The 22,777-nt window shown below is 47.7% G+C and overlaps 1 protein-coding gene across 3 annotated transcripts in view; it reads left to right on the forward strand.

Moving 5' to 3' along the window:
* Window positions 1-22,777, forward strand: part of Ttn (titin) — a 266,701-nt gene that overhangs the window by 239,443 nt on the left and 4,481 nt on the right. For all 3 annotated transcript variants that reach the window (XM_050120983.1, XM_050120974.1, XM_050120992.1), the window contains 25 exons: window positions 71-1,837; window positions 2,132-2,425; window positions 3,667-3,954; window positions 4,066-4,365; window positions 4,452-6,518; window positions 6,632-6,934; window positions 7,024-7,329; window positions 7,421-7,711; window positions 7,799-8,095; window positions 8,221-8,526; window positions 9,388-9,693; window positions 9,779-10,060; window positions 10,246-10,839; window positions 10,952-11,239; window positions 11,342-11,641; window positions 12,110-12,412; window positions 12,696-12,998; window positions 13,102-13,686; window positions 13,812-14,117; window positions 14,232-14,531; window positions 15,115-15,690; window positions 15,780-16,085; window positions 16,373-16,966; window positions 17,087-22,551; window positions 22,591-22,740. In XM_050120983.1, coding sequence (XP_049976940.1) covers window positions 71-1,837; window positions 2,132-2,425; window positions 3,667-3,954; window positions 4,066-4,365; window positions 4,452-6,518; window positions 6,632-6,934; window positions 7,024-7,329; window positions 7,421-7,711; window positions 7,799-8,095; window positions 8,221-8,526; window positions 9,388-9,693; window positions 9,779-10,060; window positions 10,246-10,839; window positions 10,952-11,239; window positions 11,342-11,641; window positions 12,110-12,412; window positions 12,696-12,998; window positions 13,102-13,686; window positions 13,812-14,117; window positions 14,232-14,531; window positions 15,115-15,690; window positions 15,780-16,085; window positions 16,373-16,966; window positions 17,087-22,551; window positions 22,591-22,740 — 16,877 coding nt within the window. The remainder of the gene's footprint in view (window positions 1-70; window positions 1,838-2,131; window positions 2,426-3,666; window positions 3,955-4,065; window positions 4,366-4,451; window positions 6,519-6,631; window positions 6,935-7,023; window positions 7,330-7,420; window positions 7,712-7,798; window positions 8,096-8,220; window positions 8,527-9,387; window positions 9,694-9,778; window positions 10,061-10,245; window positions 10,840-10,951; window positions 11,240-11,341; window positions 11,642-12,109; window positions 12,413-12,695; window positions 12,999-13,101; window positions 13,687-13,811; window positions 14,118-14,231; window positions 14,532-15,114; window positions 15,691-15,779; window positions 16,086-16,372; window positions 16,967-17,086; window positions 22,552-22,590; window positions 22,741-22,777) is intronic.

Below are 22,777 nucleotides of genomic sequence, written 5' to 3' on the forward strand. Positions count from 1 at the left end.
AAGAGTTCCAGGCGGAGACTCATTGTCTTTAAAAAAAAAATCACTGTAAATGTCCATTTTCTGTCTACAGAGGAACCAGAAATCGACTTAGACGTGGCTCTCAGAACATCCGTTATCGCTAAAGCTGGGGAAGATGTACAGATATTGATGCCCTTTAAAGGCAGACCGCCCCCTACTGTCACCTGGAGGAAAGACGAGAAGAATCTTGGCAGTGATGCCAGATACAACATCCAAAACACTGATTCATCTTCCTTACTCATCATCCCTCAAGTCACTCGCAATGACACAGGGAAATACACCCTGACAATAGAAAATGGAGTGGGCCAACCCAAGTCTTCCACTGTGAGCGTGAAAGTACTCGATACGCCAGCGGCCTGCCAGAAGCTACAGGTGAAACACGTTTCCCTAGGCACAGCCACGTTGCTGTGGGATCCTCCTCTCATTGATGGAGGGTCTCCCGTCATTAACTACGTCATTGAGAAGAGAGATGCCACAAAGAGAACATGGTCCGTGGTGTCCCACAAGTGTTCTGGCACGGCCTTTAAGGTAACAGACTTATCAGAGAAAACTCCGTTCTTCTTCAGAGTTCTTGCAGAAAATGAAATTGGAATCGGTGAGCCCTGTGAGACTACAGAGCCTGTAAAAGCTGCCGAGGTACCAGCACCTATCCGTGATCTCTCCATGAAAGATTCTACAAAGACATCCGTTGTCCTCAGCTGGACCAAGCCTGACTTTGACGGTGGGAGCATCATCACAGACTACGTTGTGGAAAGGAAAGGAAAAGGTGAACAGGCCTGGTCACACGCTGGCATTAGTAAGACCTGCGAGATCGAGATTGGACAACTTAAAGAGCAATCGGTCTTGGAATTCCGAGTGGTCGCCAGAAATGAGAAAGGACAGAGCGACCCTGTCACTATTGGGCCACTCACAGTGAAAGAGCTGGTGATAACACCTGAAGTTGACTTGTCAGAAATCCCCGGGGCACAGATATCTGTGAGAATTGGACATAACGTACATCTTGAGTTACCTTACAAAGGAAAACCCAAGCCATCCATCAGTTGGCTGAAAGATGGTTTGCCACTGAAAGAAAGTGAATATGTTCGTTTCAGTAAAACAGAAAACAAAATTACCTTGAGTATTAAGAATGTAAAGAAGGAGCACGGAGGGAAATACACCGTTATTCTTGACAATGCAGTATGCAGAAACTCCTTCCCCATTACAATCATTACCCTTGGCCCGCCTTCCAAGCCCAAAGGACCCATTCGATTCGATGAAATCAAGGCTGACAGTGCCATCATGTCTTGGGATATCCCAGAAGATGATGGAGGAGGAGAAATCACCTGTTACAGCATTGAAAGGCGGGAAGCTTCACAAACTAACTGGAAGATGGTGTGTTCAAGCGTTGCCAGGACGACTTTCAAAGCCTCCAATCTGGTCAAAGATTCTGAATACCAGTTTAGGGTTAGAGCAGAAAACAGATACGGAGTTAGCGAACCACTCGTCTCAAATCTTATCGTGGCAAAACACCAGTTCAGGATTCCTGGCCCCCCAGGAAAGCCAGTGATATACAACGTGACCTCAGATGGCATGTCACTAACTTGGGATGCGCCAGTTTATGACGGTGGTTCAGAAGTGACTGGATTCCATGTTGAAAGGAAAGAAAGAAACAGCATCCTCTGGCAAAGGGTTAACACATCACCAATATCCGGGAGAGAATATAGAGCTACTGGCTTGATAGAAGGACTGGACTACCAATTCCGTGTATATGCTGAGAATTCGGCTGGCCTAAGCTCACCTAGTGACCCAAGCAAGTTTACATCAGCTGTCTCTCCAGTAGGTAAGTGGCTGTTATTTAAATATATTTACTTTAGCAACCAAATATATTAGCAATATATACATTAAACACTGCTTCTCTTTCAGAAGTCACCCTCTAGGCTCTACCTTCTTGTCATGTCAAGCTAGAGGGATGGTTTTAACTCAGTCTAATAAAGTAATTTAGACCACGAAGCAGAAAGTTGAAATTAGTAGTGCAAATGTTCCTGCAAGGTTTATCCATGTTGTTTTACTTTCTTGGCAATTAAAAGATGATTACAGATATAGCGGCGTGTTTAACCTCCCTGCAATTTTTCAGACCCACCCGGCACTCCTGATTACATCGATGTCACCCGGGAGACCATCACACTTAAGTGGAACCCACCGTTGCGTGATGGGGGAAGCAAGATAGTGGCCTACAGCATTGAGAAACGGCAAGGAAATGATCGCTGGGTCCGATGCAACTTCACGGACGTCAGTGAATGTCAGTACACCGTCACCGGACTCAGTCCTGGGGATCGGTATGAGTTCAGGATAATCGCAAGGAATGCGGTCGGAACCATAAGCCCGCCCTCACAGTCTTCCGGCCTCATCATGACAAGAGATGAGAACGGTAAGCATTGCCAACTGATTTCCATTGCGAGAAAGGGCTATTCACATTTCTAAAGAATGTTTTTGGCTTCCGGACTGTAGAAGGGGACAGAGGTCTTTTTCTATAGGTTAGCTAAGACTGCCATGTGGACTGTAGTGGGCTTTCTCAAATGTAGTTGGACCTTCCTTTGTGGGGCCACCAGCTCCCCAATAATGGCATGGACACAATGTTAATTATGAAAGCTTGGGATTTGGCTTAGGCTTTTCCCCAACTAGATATTAAAGCTCAATGGACCTGCTTTTATAAATCTATACTTTGTCACATGGCTTTTACGTTTCCTCATTATGGCGTGTCCAACTGGCTCCCAGTCTGCTGATGAAATTTTGTGCCTAGATTCCTGTTCCTCTTCCTCTGTCTTCCAGGAAATTCCATTTATCCTCTCCTGCCTAGCTATTGGCCATTTAGCTCTTTATTAAACCAATCAGAAAGCACCTTGGCAGAAACACAGCATCACAGTGTATAAAAAGATTATCCCGTAACAGTGGGTAAATTAAGTCCCTTTTCAGGGTGGGTGGCAAGACAGGGTTTCTCTGCGAAACAGTCCTGGCTGTCCTGGAACTCACTTTGTAGACCAGGTTGGCCTGGAACTCACAGAGATCCACCTGCCTCTGCCTCCCAAGCGCTGGGATTAAAGGCAGGCACCACCACCCAGCTATAAATTAAGTCCTTTTTGATATCAGTTATTTCCCACTGTGTCTATCATTTTACACCATTCCCATGTAAATATCAAGCATGTGGGAGTGAGGTTTTAGGCTTAGACTTTTAGCCAGTGGGAGTAAAGGAAATGGTTCCTAGGAATAGCTCTCTATCTGTACTAGTTATTCAAATGCAAAATATATGAAGCAATAAAATCATTACCTGCTTGTGTGATGCTAATGGCCTCTCCCAGGAACTTGCTTGGATTTGTGATGCTGTCAGGAAGTAAAGACTGGCTAGCTAGCAAGTGTGGCAGTTCTCCTTTGACAAAGGGCAAAGAGTAACAAAGTAACAAGTCAGGAGTAACAATGGGAATAATTTAACAGCAGAGAAATGTTTAATCCTGCAGTCTAAACTCTCAATCACTAGCCTTACTTTCAAAATGGCCTTTGGTGGCAGGGGAATGATTACCTTCCTAGGCTCTATGATATGGTCCTAATGAAAACTGTGTTTGTGTATGTCTTTATTAAACGAAATTAATAAGCAATTTCTCCCCTCTTTTGCAGTTCCACCAACAGTAGAGTTTGGCCCCGAGTACTTCGACGGTCTTGTTATTAAGTCTGGAGACAGCCTTAGAATCAAAGCTTTGGTCCATGGGCGACCAGTACCACGAGTAACTTGGTTCAGAGATGGAGTTGAAATTGAGAGGAGAATGAACATGGAAATAACTGATGTGCTCGGCTCCACCAGCCTCTTTGTTAGAGACGCAACTCGAGATCACCGTGGTGTTTATACAGTGGAAGCCAAAAATGTATCTGGTACCACAAAAGCAGAAATTACAGTGAAAGTACAAGGTATTTTAAGATAGTTCAAGATGATTTACGGGACTTGGGTTAGGGAGATGGCTAATTATACTTCAGTGGACAAGACAAACAGCAAGTGATTCTTAAAACATTTTCTTCCAGATACACCAGGAAAAGTCGTCGGGCCAATACGGTTCACGAATATTACTGGTGAGAAGATGACCTTGTGGTGGGATGCTCCACTCAATGACGGCTGTGCCCCTGTCACCCACTACATCATTGAGAAACGGGAAACCAGCAGACTGGCCTGGGCATTGATTGAGGACAACTGTGAAGCCCACAGCTACACCGCCGTTAAACTCATAACCGGCAATGAATATCAGTTCCGTGTTTCTGCCGTTAACAAGTTTGGTGTTGGCCGGCCACTGGAGTCTGACCCTGTGGTTGCCCAAATACAATACAGTAAGTTTGCAGCTCTACTAAACGGTGTCATGACATAAGATGAACTTCCTAAGCAAATGAATCTAACTGATTTTCCCCTTTTATAGCTGTTCCGGATGCCCCTGGAATTCCCGAACCTAGCAATGTAACAGGTAATAGCATCACCCTGACTTGGACAAGGCCAGAATCAGATGGCGGCAATGAGATTCAACACTACATCCTTGAAAGACGAGAAAAGAAAAGCACGAGATGGGTAAAAGTGATCAGCAAACGACCCATTTCTGAGACAAGGTTCAAAGTCACGGGCCTGGTGGAAGGCAACGAGTATGAATTCCACGTCATGGCTGAGAACGCGGCTGGGGTTGGGCCAGCAAGTGGAATCTCAAGACTGATCAAATGCCGAGAGCCTGTTAACCCGCCAAGTGCCCCCGCAGTGGTCAAAGTGACAGACACGTCGAAGACAACCGTGAGCTTAGAGTGGGCCAAGCCGGTCTTTGACGGTGGGATGGAAATAATTGGGTACATAATAGAGATGTGCAAAGCTGACTTAGGGGACTGGCGGAAAGTAAACACAGAGCCCTGCGTGAAGACAAGATACACAGTCACTGATCTTGAAGCAGGGGAAGAATACAAATTCCGGGTCAGTGCTATCAACGGCGCTGGGAAAGGAGACAGCTGCGAGGTGACCGGTACTATAAAAGCCGTGGACCGGTTATCCGCTCCTGAGTTAGACATTGATGCCAACTTCAAGCAGACTCACATTGTCAGAGCGGGCGCCAGCATTCGCCTCTTCATCGCCTACCAGGGGAGACCGACTCCTACAGCGGTGTGGAGCAAGCCTGACTCGAACCTGAGCATCCGGGCTGATATCCACACAACAGACTCCTTCAGCACCCTCACCGTGGAAAACTGCAACAGAAATGACGCAGGGAAATACACGCTCACCGTGGAGAACAACAGTGGTCGAAAGTCAATAACGTTCACGGTGAAGGTGCTCGACTCTCCGGGACCACCGGGTCCAATTTCCTTCAAAGATGTGACCCGGGGATCTGCCACACTGATGTGGGATGCCCCTCTCCTTGATGGTGGTGCCCGCATCCACCACTACGTGGTGGAGAAACGAGAAGCCAGTCGCCGCAGCTGGCAGGTCGTCAGTGAAAAGTGCACTCGCCAGATCCTCAAGGTCAGCGACCTGACAGAAGGTGTCCCGTACTATTTCCGTGTTTCCGCTGAGAATGAGTACGGCGTCGGTGAACCCTATGAGATGCCAGAACCAATTGTCGCCACAGAACAGCCTGCCCCGCCCAGGAGACTCGATGTCGTGGACACTAGCAAATCGTCTGCAGTCTTGGCCTGGCTTAAACCTGACCATGACGGAGGCAGTAGGATCACCAGCTACCTGCTTGAGATGAGGCAGAAGGGATCCGACTTCTGGGTTGAAGCTGGTCACACCAAACAGCTGACTTTCACAGTGGAGCGCCTCGTTGAGAACACCGAGTATGAATTCCGGGTGAAAGCCAAGAACGACGCTGGCTACAGTGAACCCAGAGAAGCCTTCTCATCTGTCATCATCAAGGAGCCTCAAATTGAGCCCACTGCCGATCTCACCGGAATCACCAATCAGCTCATAACCTGCAAGGCTGGAAGCACATTTACCATTGACGTGCCAATCAGTGGGCGTCCCGCCCCCAAAGTAACATGGAAACTAGAAGAAATGAGACTCAAGGAGACAGATCGAATGAGCATCACGACCACAAAAGACAGGACCACCCTGACAGTAAAGGACAGCATGAGAGGCGACTCTGGCAGGTACTTCCTGACTCTAGAAAACACAGCTGGTGTTAAAACATTTACCATCACTGTTGTGGTTATTGGAAGACCAGGGCCAGTAACTGGTCCCATCGAGGTCTCATCTGTCTCTGCTGAATCCTGTGTACTATCATGGGCCGAACCCAAAGACGATGGAGGCACAGACATCACTAACTACATAGTTGAAAAGCGTGAGTCAGGTACCACAGCCTGGCAGCTTATCAACTCCAGTGTGAAGCGCACTCAGATCAAAGTCACGCACCTCACAAAATACAAAGAATACTGCTTCCGTGTCAGTTCAGAGAACAGATTTGGGGTCAGCAAGCCTCTGGAAACAGCACCAATCGTTGCTGAACATCCATTTGGTAAGAGAAATTAAAAAAAAAAAACCAAATTTCATAGTCTGTTTAAAATATTTTTAAGTTCTTCCACTGAATTTTACAAAACCCTGTTCTTACATATTCCTGTCTTTATTTAGTTCCACCAAGTGCTCCGACCAGACCTGAAGTCTACTATGTGTCTGCCAACGCCATGTCAATTCGCTGGGAAGAACCCTACCACGATGGTGGCAGTAAGATCGTTGGCTACTGGGTTGAGAAGAAAGAGCGTAACACCATCCTTTGGGTGAAGGAAAACAAAGTGCCGTGCTTAGAGTGTAACTACAAAGTGACGGGCTTGGTAGAAGGGCTGGAGTATCAGTTCAGAACATACGCACTCAACGCAGCGGGTGTCAGCAAGGCCAGTGAAGCCTCAAGACCCATCATGGCTCAGAACCCAGTTGGTGCGTACACAGTTCTAAAGGCGTATTTGTTACCATTCCTGGTATTGGAACTCAGCTGTATTTTTAACCTGATTTTGTATCCCTTCTAGATCCCCCGGGCAGACCAGAAGTAACGGATGTCACCAGGTCAACAGTGTCTCTAATCTGGTCGGCCCCGGTGTATGACGGAGGCAGCAAGGTGGTGGGCTACATCGTAGAACGGAAGCCAGTCAGTGAAGTCGGAGATGGTCGCTGGCTGAAGTGTAACTATACCATCGTCTCTGATAACTTCTTCACGGTGACCGCTCTCAGTGAAGGGGACACTTATGAATTCCGTGTCTTGGCCAAGAACGCAGCGGGTGTGATCAGCAAGGGCTCTGAATCCACGGGCCCTGTCACTTGCCGAGATGAATATGGTAAGAAACAGGTCACATTTCCCTTTGATCTTACGACACATAAGTGGATCTCAGCCGTCAGTCACTCATTCCTATCTATTCCTATTAACAGCTCCACCCAAAGCTGAATTAGACGCCAGGTTACAAGGTGAGCTGGTGACCATCAGAGCAGGTTCAGATCTTGTTCTGGATGCTGCCGTCGGTGGCAAACCCGAGCCCAAAATCATCTGGACCAAAGGGGACAAGGAACTAGATCTCTGTGAAAAGGTGTCTCTACAGTACACCGGCAAGCGGGCCACGGCGGTCATCAAATATTGCGACAGAAGCGACAGTGGAAAATACACACTGACGGTGAAGAATGCCAGTGGGACCAAGTCTGTGTCCGTCATGGTCAAGGTTCTCGGTGCGTACATCACATGTACTTCTTTCTGATGTTACAGAACTTTGAAGGGCGCTGCTCGTCATGACCTGTCCCCCCTGCCTGTTTCAGATTCCCCTGGCCCATGTGGCAAACTCACGGTCAGCAGAGTCACGGAGGAGAAGTGCACGTTAGCCTGGAGCCTTCCTCAGGAAGACGGAGGAGCAGAGATAACCCACTACGTTGTAGAGAGGCGTGAGACTAGCAGGCTCAACTGGGTGATAGTTGAAGGGGAATGCCTGACTCTATCCTACGTGGTCACCAGACTCATCAAGAACAACGAATACACGTTCCGCGTGAGGGCAGTGAACAAATACGGCCTGGGTGTGCCAGTGGAATCGGAGCCGATTGTGGCCAGAAATTCTTTCAGTGAGTATTAACTTCTTAAAACACTTTGGTGATTAAAATGTTAATGGATCGATGAAGAAGGGTGGTCATGCCCAGAGCGATTGTGCACAGTTCTGACCATCCTTATTTGCATTAAACACAAACAGCGATTCCATCCCAGCCCGGCATACCCGAAGAGGTGGGGGCTGGCAAAGAACACATCATTATCCAGTGGACAAAACCCGAATCTGACGGCGGCAATGAGATCAGCAACTACCTGGTAGACAAGCGTGAGAAGAAGAGCTTGCGCTGGACACGTGTCAACAAAGACTACGTGGTGTATGACACCAGGCTGAAGGTGACCAGCCTGATGGAAGGTTGTGATTATCAGTTCCGGGTGACGGCAGTGAATGCTGCCGGCAACAGCGAACCCAGCGAAGCCTCCAACTTCATCCGCTGCAAAGAGCCATCATGTGAGTGCTAGACGCACACAGTTAACCCAGTGCCAACCAAAACCGGACGGCAGATAGTTTCCAATGTCGTATCTCTGGGGACCTCAGAATGTATGAAAAGCATACACCTAGTAGAGATTTTCTTACTACTGCGATCTTGAGATAGATAGACACCATTTTAACTTTATTTAATTAGTGGTAATAGTTAGCCTTGCTGAACACCGTTGCAGTATTTGTCTGGTTTATCAAAAGCAACAGGTTATTCTATTACCAGTATGAAAGGGATATACTGTAAGTCTCGGAGGAGAGTGGAAAAGTAAGTTCTACTGATAAACACTGAGAAGGAAAATAGCAAAGTCCCTTTTGAGAAGAGGCTTAGGGGAACATAAAGTCCCTTATATGATGTTACTAACAAAAGTAATTATTATATGGTCTTCAAAAATAACACAGGCTTTTACAGTGTGTTAGCCCAAGAGCTAAAAGGAGTTGCTCCCTGGGACTGAAGAGGGAAAAGACAGGACCAGATTCCTGCATTCATTAGAAATATAGAGGGGACACGTGATGTTAACCCAGGGAAAGAAGAGCAACTGAGGAAAAGTCCCGGGGAACAAGCTAAGAAAGGAGCTGAGTTAAGAGAGAATATACCACCATTGTTAGCCAAAGTGAGAGAAAGAAACAGATGTCCTGCCAGAGTAATCTACGTCTTGAAATAATTAGTGATAATGCATCTTAAGGGTTGTCCTAGAGCACTCAAAAAATTAAAATCCTGTTACAAAGAGGGACTTGGTAAGCCCTGAACACCTCTGTGAATCTTCAAAACAATTGTAATTTCAAAATCGTCTTTGTTTGTGCAATGCCTATAATCTCACTTTTAAATTTCAGATACCCCTGGACCGCCTTCCGCTCCAAGAGTTGTAGATACCACCAAGCGTAGTATTAGTTTGGCATGGACCAAACCCATGTATGATGGTGGTACTGACATCATAGGATACATCCTGGAAATGCAAGAGAAGGACACTGACCAGTGGTGCCGGGTGCATACAAATGCCACAATCAGGAACAACGAATTCACTGTGCCAGACCTTAAAACAGGCCAGAAATACTCCTTCCGGGTTGCTGCCGTGAACGTGAAGGGCGTGAGCGAGTACAGTGAAGCCATTGCCGAAATTGAGCCCGTGGAAAGACTAGGTACGAAACGCAGACGCTTGGACAGGAATTGCCCGCTCATCCTGTCTGGGCGCGAATTAATTACATTTTGGTATTGACTTCCCAGAAATACCAGATCTGGAGCTTGCGGATGATCTGAAGAAGACCGTGACTCTCAGGGCTGGAACCACACTGCGCCTGATGGTGTCTGTATCGGGAAGACCATCTCCTGTCATCACGTGGAGCAAGAAAGGCATTGACCTTGCAAACCGGGCCATCATTGACAACACGGAGAGCTACTCTTTACTCATCGTGGACAAAGTTAATCGGTATGATGCTGGAAAGTACACAATTGAAGCTGAAAACCAATCTGGCAAGAAATCAGCAACCATCCTTGTTAAAGTCTATGGTAAGTAGTTTTCTTATGTTGAGCTGAGCTGCGAGTAGAGACCACAAAACAGTACATCTTGGTATATTGTTGATCGCCTCACTAGAGGATACCTACATTGATTATATTTTCCTACAACAACAAAAGTATCAAACAATAAAGAATAACTATGAATTGACTCTTTCCTTCTAATCTGTTTATTTTAGATACTCCCGGTCCCTGTCCTTCAGTGAGCGTTAAGGAAGTTTCCAGAGATTCTGTGACCATCACTTGGGAAATCCCCACCATCGATGGCGGTGCTCCCGTCAACAATTACATCATCGAGAAGCGAGAAGCTGCCATGAGAGCATTCAAAACAGTAACCACTAAGTGCAGCAAGACTCTTTACCGAATCTCTGGCCTGGTAGAAGGAACCATGTACTACTTCAGAGTGCTTCCGGAAAACATCTATGGCATTGGGGAGCCTTGTGAGACATCAGACGCCGTGCTGATCTCAGAGGTACCCTTGGTGCCCACAAAACTAGAAGTGGTCGATGTCACCAAATCCACTGTCACCCTGGCCTGGGAGAAACCACTCTACGATGGCGGGAGCCGACTCACTGGCTATGTGCTCGAAGCCTGCAAAGCTGGGACCGAGAGGTGGATGAAAGTGGTCACTCTGAAACCCACGGTCTTAGAGCACACTGTCATTTCCTTAAACGAAGGCGAACAGTACTTGTTTAGGGTGAGGGCGCAGAATCAGAAAGGTGTGTCAGAACCAAGGGAGATCGTCACAGCTGTGACTGTACAAGACCTAAGAGGTAGGTACCAAATGCCCACATAATAGTAAAACAAATGAAAAGATTGAGGAGTGGAGATGCTTCACCTTCAGAAATCCTGTGTAAAACTACATGCCTAATTTCTCCCTCACAGTGTTGCCAACCATCGATCTTTCCACGATGCCTCAGAAGACCATCCACGTGCCAGCCGGCAGACCCGTTGAGCTGGTGATACCTATCGCCGGCCGCCCACCTCCTACAGCTTCTTGGTTCTTTGCTGGCTCTAAACTGAGAGAATCAGAGCGTGTCACGGTCGAAACCCACACTAAAGTCACCAAGTTAACCATCCGTGAGACAACTATAAGAGATACTGGAGAATACACGCTCGAACTGAAGAACGTCACTGGAACCACCTCAGAGACCATCAAAGTTATCATTCTCGGTAAGTAGGAACGACAAAGTCACAATTCAGTTGCTGATGGTTAGCCACCGATTTTGATTTGAAGTAAAAACATTCCTCTCCCGGTTTCTCTGTCTTTCACAGACAAGCCTGGTCCCCCGACTGGGCCCATCAAGATTGATGAAATCGACGCAACGTCAGTGACCATATCCTGGGAACCGCCCGAATTGGACGGCGGTGCCCCTCTCAGTGGCTACGTGGTGGAGCAACGTGATGCCCATCGGCCGGGCTGGCTGCCAGTTTCTGAGTCGGTGACAAGACCAACATTTAAGTTCACCAGACTCACGGAAGGCAATGAATATGTGTTCCGGGTGGCAGCAACAAACCGCTTCGGGATTGGCTCCTACCTGCAATCGGAGGTCATAGAATGCCGAAGCAGCATCAGTAAGTTCTTCCAGCACTTCCCCTGTATCTGACTCTGAATTTAGTCCCAATGCGAAGAAAAACAGTCTGTAAAATTGGCCTCTGGGTTTTCCTAAGGCTTCTAAGCAGCCTTGCTTGGCAGCTTTCAACAGAGGTAGATTTTTTTTTTTTTCTGAACTTCTTTACTTGGTTGATGAAATTGAATAGAATAAGGAGTCTGAGGAAAAAAGAGAGGAAGAGAAAACACAAGCAAGGAGGGACTAGAGATAAACATACAGGAGAAAGCATAAAATGTATACTTGATAGTTATAAGATTGAAGAAAATAAGATACAGCAAAATGGAAAAAAAAAACCACAAAAGTGAAGGCACTGGGAAAATGGTCATTTGTCTTTCATACCACCTAAAATACCAACTAAAAGTATAATACACATAAACAGGATTTTTTGTTCATGTTGTCCTATTTCATTTTTCTCTCTGTCTTGCTACAGGTATTCCTGGACCTCCAGAGACATTACAGATATTTGACGTCTCCCGTGATGGCATGACACTTACTTGGTATCCACCTGAGGATGACGGTGGCTCCCAAGTGACCGGCTATATTGTGGAGCGTAAAGAAGTAAGGGCGGATCGATGGGTCCGTGTCAATAAAGTACCCGTGACCATGACACGATACCGCTCCACTGGCCTGATCGAAGGCTTAGAATATGAGCACCGTATTACAGCTATTAATGCAAGAGGGACTGGAAAGCCAAGTCGTCCTTCCAAACCCATCGTTGCCATGGATCCAATCGGTAAATATACTTTGTATAAGCCAGGTTTATTGAGATAGGATTTTTATGTGGTGGAACTCAACCTTCTGAAGTACGGAGTTCTATGAGTTCTGAGGAAAACAGATTTGGAATTACCACTACAACAAAGCTATAGAATATAGAATACAAAAAAAAAAAAAAACGTGGAAAACAAAATTGCTAGCAGTCTGTATTTCAACCACACGCTGTATTTGTTAGACGACACAGTCATCTGTCAGCTTGCAGCAACGCTAACAAGTACACTCCATATCCTTGCTCTTCCCAGCTCCACCAGGAAAGCCACAAAATCCCAGAGTTACAGATACAACAAGGACATCAGTCTCCCTGGCCTGGAGTGTTCCAGAAGATGAAGGCGGATCTAAAGTCACGGGATACTTGATTGAAATGCAAAAAGTCGATCAACGCGAATGGACCAAATGTAACACCACCCCAACCAAGATTCGGGAATACACCCTAACACACCTACCTCAGGGCGCCGAATATAGATTCCGTGTCCTAGCTTGTAACGCTGGCGGACCTGGGGAACCTGCTGAGGTACCAGGAACAGTCAAAGTCACAGAGATGCTTGGTAAGATACTTGAGTGTTTACTTGCTGCTGTGAATGCCTTATAACTTGTTCCTACTCCTCAATTAAAAAAAATATTAAATCGTCATCCTTCGTTTTTCCTCAGAATACCCTGACTATGAACTTGATGAAAGATACCAGGAAGGTGTCTTTGTTCGACAAGGTGGAGTCATCAGACTTACCATACCAATCAAAGGAAAACCATTCCCAATATGTAAATGGACCAAGGAAGGTCAAGATATTAGCAAGCGTGCCATGATTGCAACATCTGAAACACACACTGAGCTTGTGATCAAAGAAGCAGACAGAGATGATTCTGGAACGTATGACCTGGTTCTGGAAAACAAATGTGGCAAGAAGACCGTGTACATCAAGGTCAAGGTGATAGGCAGCCCCAACACCCCAGAAGGGCCACTGGAATATGATGACATACAAGCTCGCTCTGTAAGGGTCAGCTGGAGACCTCCCGCTGATGACGGCGGCGCTGACATCTTGGGCTACATCCTTGAGAGAAGGGAGGTACCAAAGGCCGCCTGGTATACCATTGACTCCAGAGTCCGAGGCACATCTCTGGTGGTAAAAGGCCTCAAAGAGAATGTGGAATACCATTTCCGTGTCTCGGCAGAAAACCAGTTTGGCATAAGCAAACCCCTGAAATCCGAGGAGCCAGTCATACCCAAAACACCACTGAGTAAGTGATCTTTCAACCACCACATTATAAAAGTTGGCTTGCAGGCATCCATTTCTTAAAGCTAGCAGCTCACAAGATCTGAGATTGCACGCTGAGCGGTGTCTACTTCTCACTTGCACTTACAGATCCACCGGAACCACCAAGCAATCCTCCTGAAGTACTTGATGTGACCAAAAGTTCCGTTAGCCTGTCCTGGTCTCGGCCTAAAGATGACGGCGGCTCTCGGGTCACAGGCTACTACATTGAACGCAAGGAGACATCCACTGACAAGTGGGTGAGACACAACAAAACCCAGATCACCACCACCATGTACACGGTCACCGGCCTCGTTCCTGACGCCGAGTATCAGTTCCGTATCATCGCACAGAACGACGTGGGCCTTAGCGAGACCAGCCCTGCTTCTGAGCCGGTTGTTTGTAAAGATCCCTTCGGTGAGTAAAGTATTTCCAAAGGGGAAGAAAAACCAAAGAAGCAGGTCGGTTTTTGTCCCTGCTTTTTTTTTTCCTGCCAATAAATCTAACTCTTTTCTCAATTATCTTATTCAGACAAGCCGAGCCAACCAGGAGAACTTGAGATTCTTTCGATATCCAAAGACAGTGTCACCCTCCAGTGGGAGAAACCCGAGTGTGACGGTGGCAAAGAAATCCTTGGCTACTGGGTGGAATACAGACAGTCCGGGGACAGTGCGTGGAAGAAGAGTAACAAGGAGCGGATCAAGGACAGGCAGTTCACCATCGGGGGTTTGCTAGAGGCTACTGAGTACGAGTTCAGAGTCTTCGCTGAGAATGAGACTGGGCTCAGCCGACCCCGGAGAACGGCTATGTCTGTAAAGACTAAGCTAACATGTAAGTAGCCTACCGCTCTTTGTTAGAAACGGAACCTGGTGAAACTAACTCTTCATCTACTCCCAGCTAAACTGACAGACTTTATTGGCGAATGGAGTTAAATCGAGCACTTTGATGGGTACATATGGAATAGCTGATCAATCTGACCAGAAGCCACCCTGGCTACAAAATGCCAGCAGGAGATGTTAGGGAGGACGAACGAGGCATTTTTCTGCAACAGTTTCTCCCTCTGACACAATCAGCTTTTTGGTTTTGTTAGGTTAACAAGCATGCATCATGTCCCTAAATCTAAATCAGGGCAAGAAAACTGTAAGCTTGTCCCGAGAGTTCTTACTCCCTCCAAACCTCATGATACACCCTTAATGCCCTCCCAACCAGTATAAAAAATGTGCCAATATGATACAGTAGGATGATGTGTTCGCTGAGTCCCCACTTTCCACCTTATCCTAGAAAACTAGCTTATAGGAACCATTGATGTATACCATAGCATCTATTACAGTGTTAATCAATAGGATGATCCGTTGCTGGTGTGCACAGATTCAGTAGTAACGATGCATTTCACATCATCTTTCACCATGTGCAGCTGGAGAAGCTCCGGGAGTGCGCAAAGAAATGGCCGATGTGACCACCAAATTAGGCGAAGCTGCTCAGCTCTCATGCCAGATAGTGGGAAGGCCCCTCCCCGACATTAAATGGTTCCGGTTTGGTAAAGAGCTCATCCAGAGCCGCAAGTACAAAATGTCATCCGACGGGCGCACACACACTCTGACGGTAATGACGGAAGAACAAGAAGACGAAGGTGTCTACACATGCGTGGCTACAAACGAAGTCGGAGAAGTGGAAACCAGCAGTAAGCTGCTTCTCCAAGCAGCCCCGCAGTTCCACCCCGGTTACCCACTGAAAGAGAAGTATTACGGCGCGGTGGGCTCTACGCTCCGGCTCCACATTATGTACATCGGTCGCCCAGTACCTGCCATGACGTGGTTCCATGGCCAGAAACTTCTGCAGAACTCAGAAAACATTACAATTGAAAACACTGAGCACTACACCCATCTGGTCATGAAGAACGTCCAACGTAAGACCCACGCTGGCAAATACAAGGTTCAGCTCAGCAATGCCTTTGGGACAGTTGACGCCACCCTGGATGTGGAAATACAAGGTACTTAGCGCTTGCTTTTGATAACTTTCTTTCCCAAGATATTAAGAAGCACACGGTGAGACCCACTACAATGTGCCTTCTCTCAACAGATAAGCCAGACAAACCTACAGGACCGATCGTGATTGAGGCACTCCTGAAGAACTCTGTGGTCATCAGCTGGAAGCCGCCTGCTGATGACGGTGGCTCCTGGATCACCAATTACGTGGTGGAGAAATGTGAGGCCAAGGAAGGGGCTGAATGGCAATTGGTGTCTTCAGCCATCTCCGTGACAACCTGTAGAATCGTGAACCTCACAGAAAACGCCGGCTATTATTTCCGGGTCTCAGCTCAGAACACCTTTGGCATCAGTGAGCCACTAGAGGTGGCCTCCATTGTGATCATCAAGAGTCCATTTGGTAAGCACGACCTGGCCTCTAGCTCTTCTAGCTGGGTGGTAAAAGTTTGTCCCCATTAAATTTGTTTGAGCAGAAATAAAGTTGGAGAGGAAACTGAAGACCCAGGTGAAGTATACTGCCTTTCCTTCACTATAATTGGATGTTTCTATATCTTAAAGGAGAATGTGCATATCCTATTCTATTCCCTTCTTTGTAGCTGCACAGAACATCGGAGTAATTATTTAAAATGGGATTTAAAACAATATAGCTATTTTAAACCTGACAAATCTTTCTATTTTTTTTAACAGAAAAGCCGAGTGTTCCTGGTAGACCAACCATCACTGCTGTCACCAAGGATTCTTGTGTTGTGGCTTGGAAGCCACCCGCGAGCGACGGGGGTGCAAAGATCAGGAACTACTACCTTGAGAAGCGTGAGAAGAAGCAAAACAAGTGGATTGCGGTGACCACGGAAGAAATCCGAGAAACCGTCTTCTCCGTGCAAAACCTTATTGAAGGCCTTGAGTATGAGTTCCGCGTCAAATGTGAAAACCTGGGTGGAGAGAGCGAATGGAGCGAGATTTCAGAGCCCGTCACCCCGAAATCCGATGTCCCGATTCAGGCTCCGCACTTCAAGGAGGAGCTGAGAAACCTGAATGTCCGCTATCAGAGCAATGCCACTTTGGTCTGCAAGGTGACCGGTCATCCAAAGCCCATTGTGAAATGGTACAGACAAGGCAAAGAGATCATCGCTGATGGGCTCAAGTACAGAATTCAGGAGTTTAAGGGGGGTTACCACCAGCTCATCATTGCCAGCGTCACAGACGACGATGCCACAGTTTACCAAGTCAGAGCCACCAACCAAGGGGGATCCGTGTCTGGCACCGCCTCCTTGGAAGTGGAAGGTAAAAACAAACTCTCAGACACCAGTTTGGTGTCAGACAAGCTATTGTTAAAGTTGTGTGGGGCAGAGTATTATTAAGTCTTGCTAAAATCATGTTCTTTATTCTTTTGCCTTGATTTAGTTCCGGCCAAGATACACCTGCCCAAAACCCTTGAAGGCATGGGAGCAGTTCATGCTCTCCGAGGAGACATGATCAGCATCAAGATTCCCTTCAGCGGCAAACCAGATCCCGTGATCACCTGGCAGAAAGGACAAGACCTCATCGATAATAATGGCCACTACCAAGTGATCGTCACCAGATCCTTCACCTCACTCGTCTTCCCCAACGGAGTGGAGAGAAAAGACGCCGGCTTCTATGTCGTCTGCGCTAAAAACAGGTTTGGAATCGATCAAAAGACAGTTGAACTAGATGTGGCTGACGTTCCGGACCCTCCCAGAGGCGTCAAAGTTAGTGATGTCTCGCGAGATTCTGTCAACTTAACTTGGACGGAGCCAGCTTCTGATGGCGGTAGCAAGGTCACCAACTACATTGTTGAAAAATGCGCGACTACCGCAGAGAGATGGCTCCGCGTGGGACAGGCCCGAGAAACACGTTATACTGTGATCAACTTATTTGGAAAAACGAGCTATCAGTTCCGAGTGATAGCTGAAAATAAGTTTGGCCTGAGCAAGCCTTCGGAGCCCTCAGAACCAACCGTTACCAAGGAAGACAAGGCCAGAGCCATGAATTACGACGACGAGGTAGGTGAAACCAGGGAGGTCACCATGACGAAAGCATCACACTCTAAAACTAAGGAGCTCTATGAGAAATACATGATAGCTGAAGACCTTGGGCGTGGTGAGTTTGGAATTGTCCACCGCTGTGTTGAAACATCCTCGAAGAAGACATTCATGGCCAAATTCGTTAAAGTCAAAGGGACTGATCAGGTTTTGGTCAAGAAAGAGATTTCCATTCTAAACATTGCTAGGCACAGAAACATCTTATACCTCCACGAGTCATTTGAAAGCATGGAAGAACTGGTTATGATCTTCGAATTTATATCGGGACTCGACATATTTGAACGCATCAACACAAGCGCCTTTGAACTGAATGAAAGAGAAATCGTAAGCTACGTCCGCCAAGTCTGCGAAGCGCTCGAGTTCTTGCACAGTCAGAATATTGGCAATTTTGACATTCGACCAGAAAATATCATTTATCAGACAAGAAAGAACTCCACTATCAAACTAATAGAATTTGGTCAAGCGCGTCAGCTGAAGCCAGGAGACAACTTCCGGCTTCTGTTCACGGCCCCTGAATACTACGCCCCTGAAGTCCACCAGCATGACGTTGTCAGTACTGCCACAGACATGTGGTCCCTGGGTACGCTGGTGTATGTGCTGCTGAGTGGAATCAACCCATTTTTGGCTGAAACCAACCAACAGATGATTGAGAACATCATGAATGCAGAATATACTTTTGATGAAGAAGCATTCAAAGACATTAGCCTGGAAGCCATGGATTTTGTCGACCGGCTTTTGGTAAAAGAGAGAAAATCTCGCATGACTGCGTCCGAGGCACTGCAGCACCCATGGTTGAAGCAAAAGATAGACAGAGTCAGTACTAAAGTCATCAGGACGCTGAAACACCGGCGCTACTACCATACCCTGATAAAGAAGGACCTCAATATGGTTGTGTCAGCAGCCCGGATCTCCTGTGGTGGGGCAATTCGGTCCCAGAGGGGAGTGAGCGTGGCCAAAGTTAAAGTGGCTTCCATCGAGATCGGTCCCGTCTCTGGGCAGATAATGCATGCTGTTGGCGAGGAAGGGGGATATGTCAAATATGTATGCAAAATCGAAAACTATGACCAGTCTACCCAGGTGACGTGGTACTTTGGCGTGAGACAGCTGGAAAACAGCGAGAAATATGAAATTACCTATGAAGATGGAGTGGCCACCATATACGTCAAAGACATCACCAAATTCGACGACGGGACCTACAGATGCAAAGTGGTCAACGACTTCGGCGAAGACAGCTCCTATGCAGAGCTGTTCGTTAAAGGCGTGAGGGAAGTGTATGACTACTACTGCCGGAGGACCAAGAAAGTCAAACGCAGGACGGACGCCATGCGGCTCCTGGAACGGCCACCAGAATTTACCCTGCCTCTCTATAACAAGACGGCCTACGTGGGTGAGAGCGTCCGGTTTGGAGTAACTATAACTGTCCACCCAGAACCTCGCGTGACGTGGTATAAGTCAGGTCAGAAAATCAAGCCAGGTGAGGATGAAAAGAAATACACGTTCGAGTCTGACAAGGGTCTCTATCAGCTAACAATCAACAACGTCACCACAGAGGATGACGCCGAATACACTGTGGTGGCCAGGAACAAATACGGTGAAGACAGCTGCAAAGCAAAGCTGACGGTCACTCTACACCCACCTCCGACAGACACCACCCTCAGGCCCATGTTCAAGCGGCTCCTGGCAAATGCCGAATGCCAGGAGGGCCAAAGTGTCTGCTTTGAGATAAGAGTGTCGGGCATACCCGCCCCAACATTAAAATGGGAGAAGGATGGTCAGCCACTGTCCCTCGGACCCCACATTGAAATTGTCCATGAAGGCTTAGATTACTATGCCTTGCACATCAGGGACACTTTGCCTGAAGACACAGGGTATTACAGAGTCACAGCCACTAACACAGCTGGATCCACCAGCTGCCAGGCTCACCTCCAAGTGGAGCGGTTGCGATACGTCAAGCAAGAATTCCAGAGTAAGGAGGAACGAGAACGCCACGTCCAAAAACAGATTGACAAAACACTGAGGATGGCGGAGATTCTTTCTGGAACGGAAACTGTGCCGCTGACTCCCGTAGCCCAGGAGGCTCTGAGAGAAGCTGCCATCCTTTACAAACCGGCTGTGAGCACCAAGACGGTCAAGGGAGAATACCGACTTCAGACGGAGGAAAAGAAGGAGGAGAGGAAATTCCGCATGCCTTATGAAGTCCCAGAGCCCCGCAGGCACAAACAAGCCACAGTAGAAGAAGACCAACGCATCAAGCAGTTCGTGCCTATGTCTGACATGAAGTGGTATAAGAAGGTCCGGGATCAATACGAAATGCCCGGGAAAATTGACAGGGTTGTCCAGAAAAGACCCAAGCGCATCCGCCTTTCAAGATGGGAGCAGTTCTACGTGACGCCTCTTCCCCGAATTACAGATCAATACCGACCCAAATGGCGGATCCCCAAACTATCCCAAGATGATCTGGAAATGGTGAGGCCAGCCCGCCGACGTACTCCCTCTCCTGGTTATGATGTTTATTACCACAGACGCAGGAGACGCTCTCTGGGTGACATGTCGGATGAGGAACTCCTCCTTCCCATTGATGACTACCTAGCAATGAAAAGAACAGAGGAAGAGAGGCTGCGTCTCGAGGAGGAGCTGGAGCTGGGCTTCTCGGCTTCACCCCCCAGCCGAAGCCCTCCGCGCTTTGAGCTTTCTAGCCTGCGGTATTCTCCTCCAGCTCATGTCAAAGTGGAAGACAGGAGAAGAGACTTCCGGTACTCGACCTACCACATCCCAACAAAGGAGGAAACCAGCACCAGTTACGCAGAGCTGCGGGAACGGCATGCCCAGGCCTCATACAGGCAGCCGAAGCTACGGCAGAGGATCATGGCCGAGAAGGAGGAAGAGGAGCTGCTGCGGCCAGTGACAACCACCCAGCGCCTCTCAGAATACAAAACTGAGCTTGACTACATGTCAAAAGAAGAGAAGTCTAAAAAGAAATCAAAGCGACAGAGGCAAGTGACAGAGATAACAGAAATTGAAGAGGAATATGAACTCTCAAGACGGACTCAAAGAGAATCGTCTTCATCTGTGTCCAGACTACTGAGACGCCGACGTTCCTTGTCTCCAACTTACATTGAGTTAATGAGACCAGTGTCCGAGCTGATCCGATCCCATCCACAACCTGTTGAGGGCTACGAAGATGAGACAGAAAGAAGATCTCCCACGCCAGAGAGGACGCGCCCGCGTTCTCCCAGCCCTGTGTCTAGCGAGCGGTCCCTCTCCAGATTCGAGAGGTCTGCAAGGTTTGACATCTTCTCTAGGTATGAGTCCATGAAAGCTGCCTTAAAGACGCAGAAGACATCAGAAAGGAAGTACGAAGTTCTGAGTCAGCAGCCTTTCACGCTGGATCATGCCCCTCGAATCACCCTGCGGATGCGCTCCCATAGGGTGCCGTGTGGCCAAAATACGCGCTTCATCTTAAATGTTCAGTCTAAGCCAACTGCTGAGGTCAGATGGTACCACAATGGCGTTGAACTCCAAGAGAGCGATAAGATTCACTACACCAACATGAGTGGGGTCCTGACCTTGGAGATTCTGGACTGTCAAACTGAGGACAGTGGCACCTACCGTGCTGTGTGCACCAACTACAAAGGTGAAGCATCCGACTATGCAACCCTGGACGTCACGGGGGGAGATTACACCACCTATGCATCCCGGCGCAGAGACGAAGAGGTCCCCAAGTCAGTCTTCCCCGAACTGACGAAAACAGAGGCCTATGCGGTTTCGTCATTTAAGAGGACATCAGAGATGGAAGCGGCCTCTTCAGTCAGGGAAGTAAAGTCACAAATGACGGAGACAAGAGAAAGCCTCTCGTCCTATGAGCATTATGCGGCTGCCGAAATGAAAAGCGCCGCATCGGAGCAAAAGTCACTCGAAGAAAAATCCACAGTGAGAAAGATGAAGACGACATTGGCAGCAAGAATCTTAACGAAACCGCGGTCCATAACTGTCTATGAAGGCGAGCCTGCAAGGTTTTCTTGCGATACAGATGGGGAACCGGTACCAACCGTGACCTGGCTGCGTGGAGGCCAAGTGATAAGTACTTCTCCGCGCCACCAAGTGACCACCACCAAGTACAAATCGACCTTTGAGATCACTTCCGTGCAGGCTTCCGACGAGGGCAGCTACAGTGTGGTGGTCGAAAACAGCGATGGGAAGCAGGAAGCCCAGTTCACGCTGACCGTGCAAAAGGCCAGGGTTCCAGAAAAGACCGTGACGTCACCACCCAGAGTCAAGTCCCCCGAGCCTAGAGTGAAGTCCCCAGAAACAGTGAAGTCTCCCAAGAGAGTCAAATCTCCAGAGCCAGTGACTTCTCTCCCGAAAGCTGTGTCACCTACCACCGAGACAAAACCGACACCGGCAGAGAAGACTCAACAGCTCCCAGTCTCGGCTCCACCGAAGATAACTCAGTCCCTGAAAGCAGAGGCGTCTAAAGATATTGCAAAGCTAACCTGTGCGGTTGAAAGTAGCGCACTGTGTGCAAAAGAGGTCACCTGGTATAAAGATGGCAAGAAACTCAAGGAAAATGGGCATTTCCAGTTTCATTACTCAGCAGACGGGACCTACGAACTCAAAATTCATCACCTTAGCGAGTCTGATTGCGGAGAGTATGTCTGTGAGGTCGCTGGTGAAGGAGGAACTTCCAAAACCAGCTTCCAGTTTACTGGACAATCTTTCAAGAGCATTCATGAGCAGGTGTCGAGCATATCAGAAACCAAGAAATCCACTCAGAAAACTGCTGAGTCAACAGAAGCCAAGAAACCAGCTCAGAAAACTGCTGAGTCCACAGAAGCCAAGAAACAGGAACCAAAAGCTCCTGAATCAATTTCCTCAAAGCCAGTAATTGTTACTGGGTTGCAGGATACAACCATTTCTTCAGATAGTACTGCGAAAATTACAGTCAAAATTACCGGAGAGCCCCAGCCAACTGTCACCTGGACAAAGGATGGAAAGGTAACCAGTTCTAAAATGCCCCTTAACTGTTTTCTAG

The sequence above is a fragment of the Alexandromys fortis genome, unplaced genomic scaffold, assembly GCF_014885135.2.
Source record: "Alexandromys fortis isolate MF-2015 unplaced genomic scaffold, M_Fortis_MF-2015_v1.1 scaffold_8_1_9099942, whole genome shotgun sequence".
NCBI classification, from domain to species: Eukaryota; Metazoa; Chordata; class Mammalia; order Rodentia; family Cricetidae; genus Alexandromys; species Alexandromys fortis.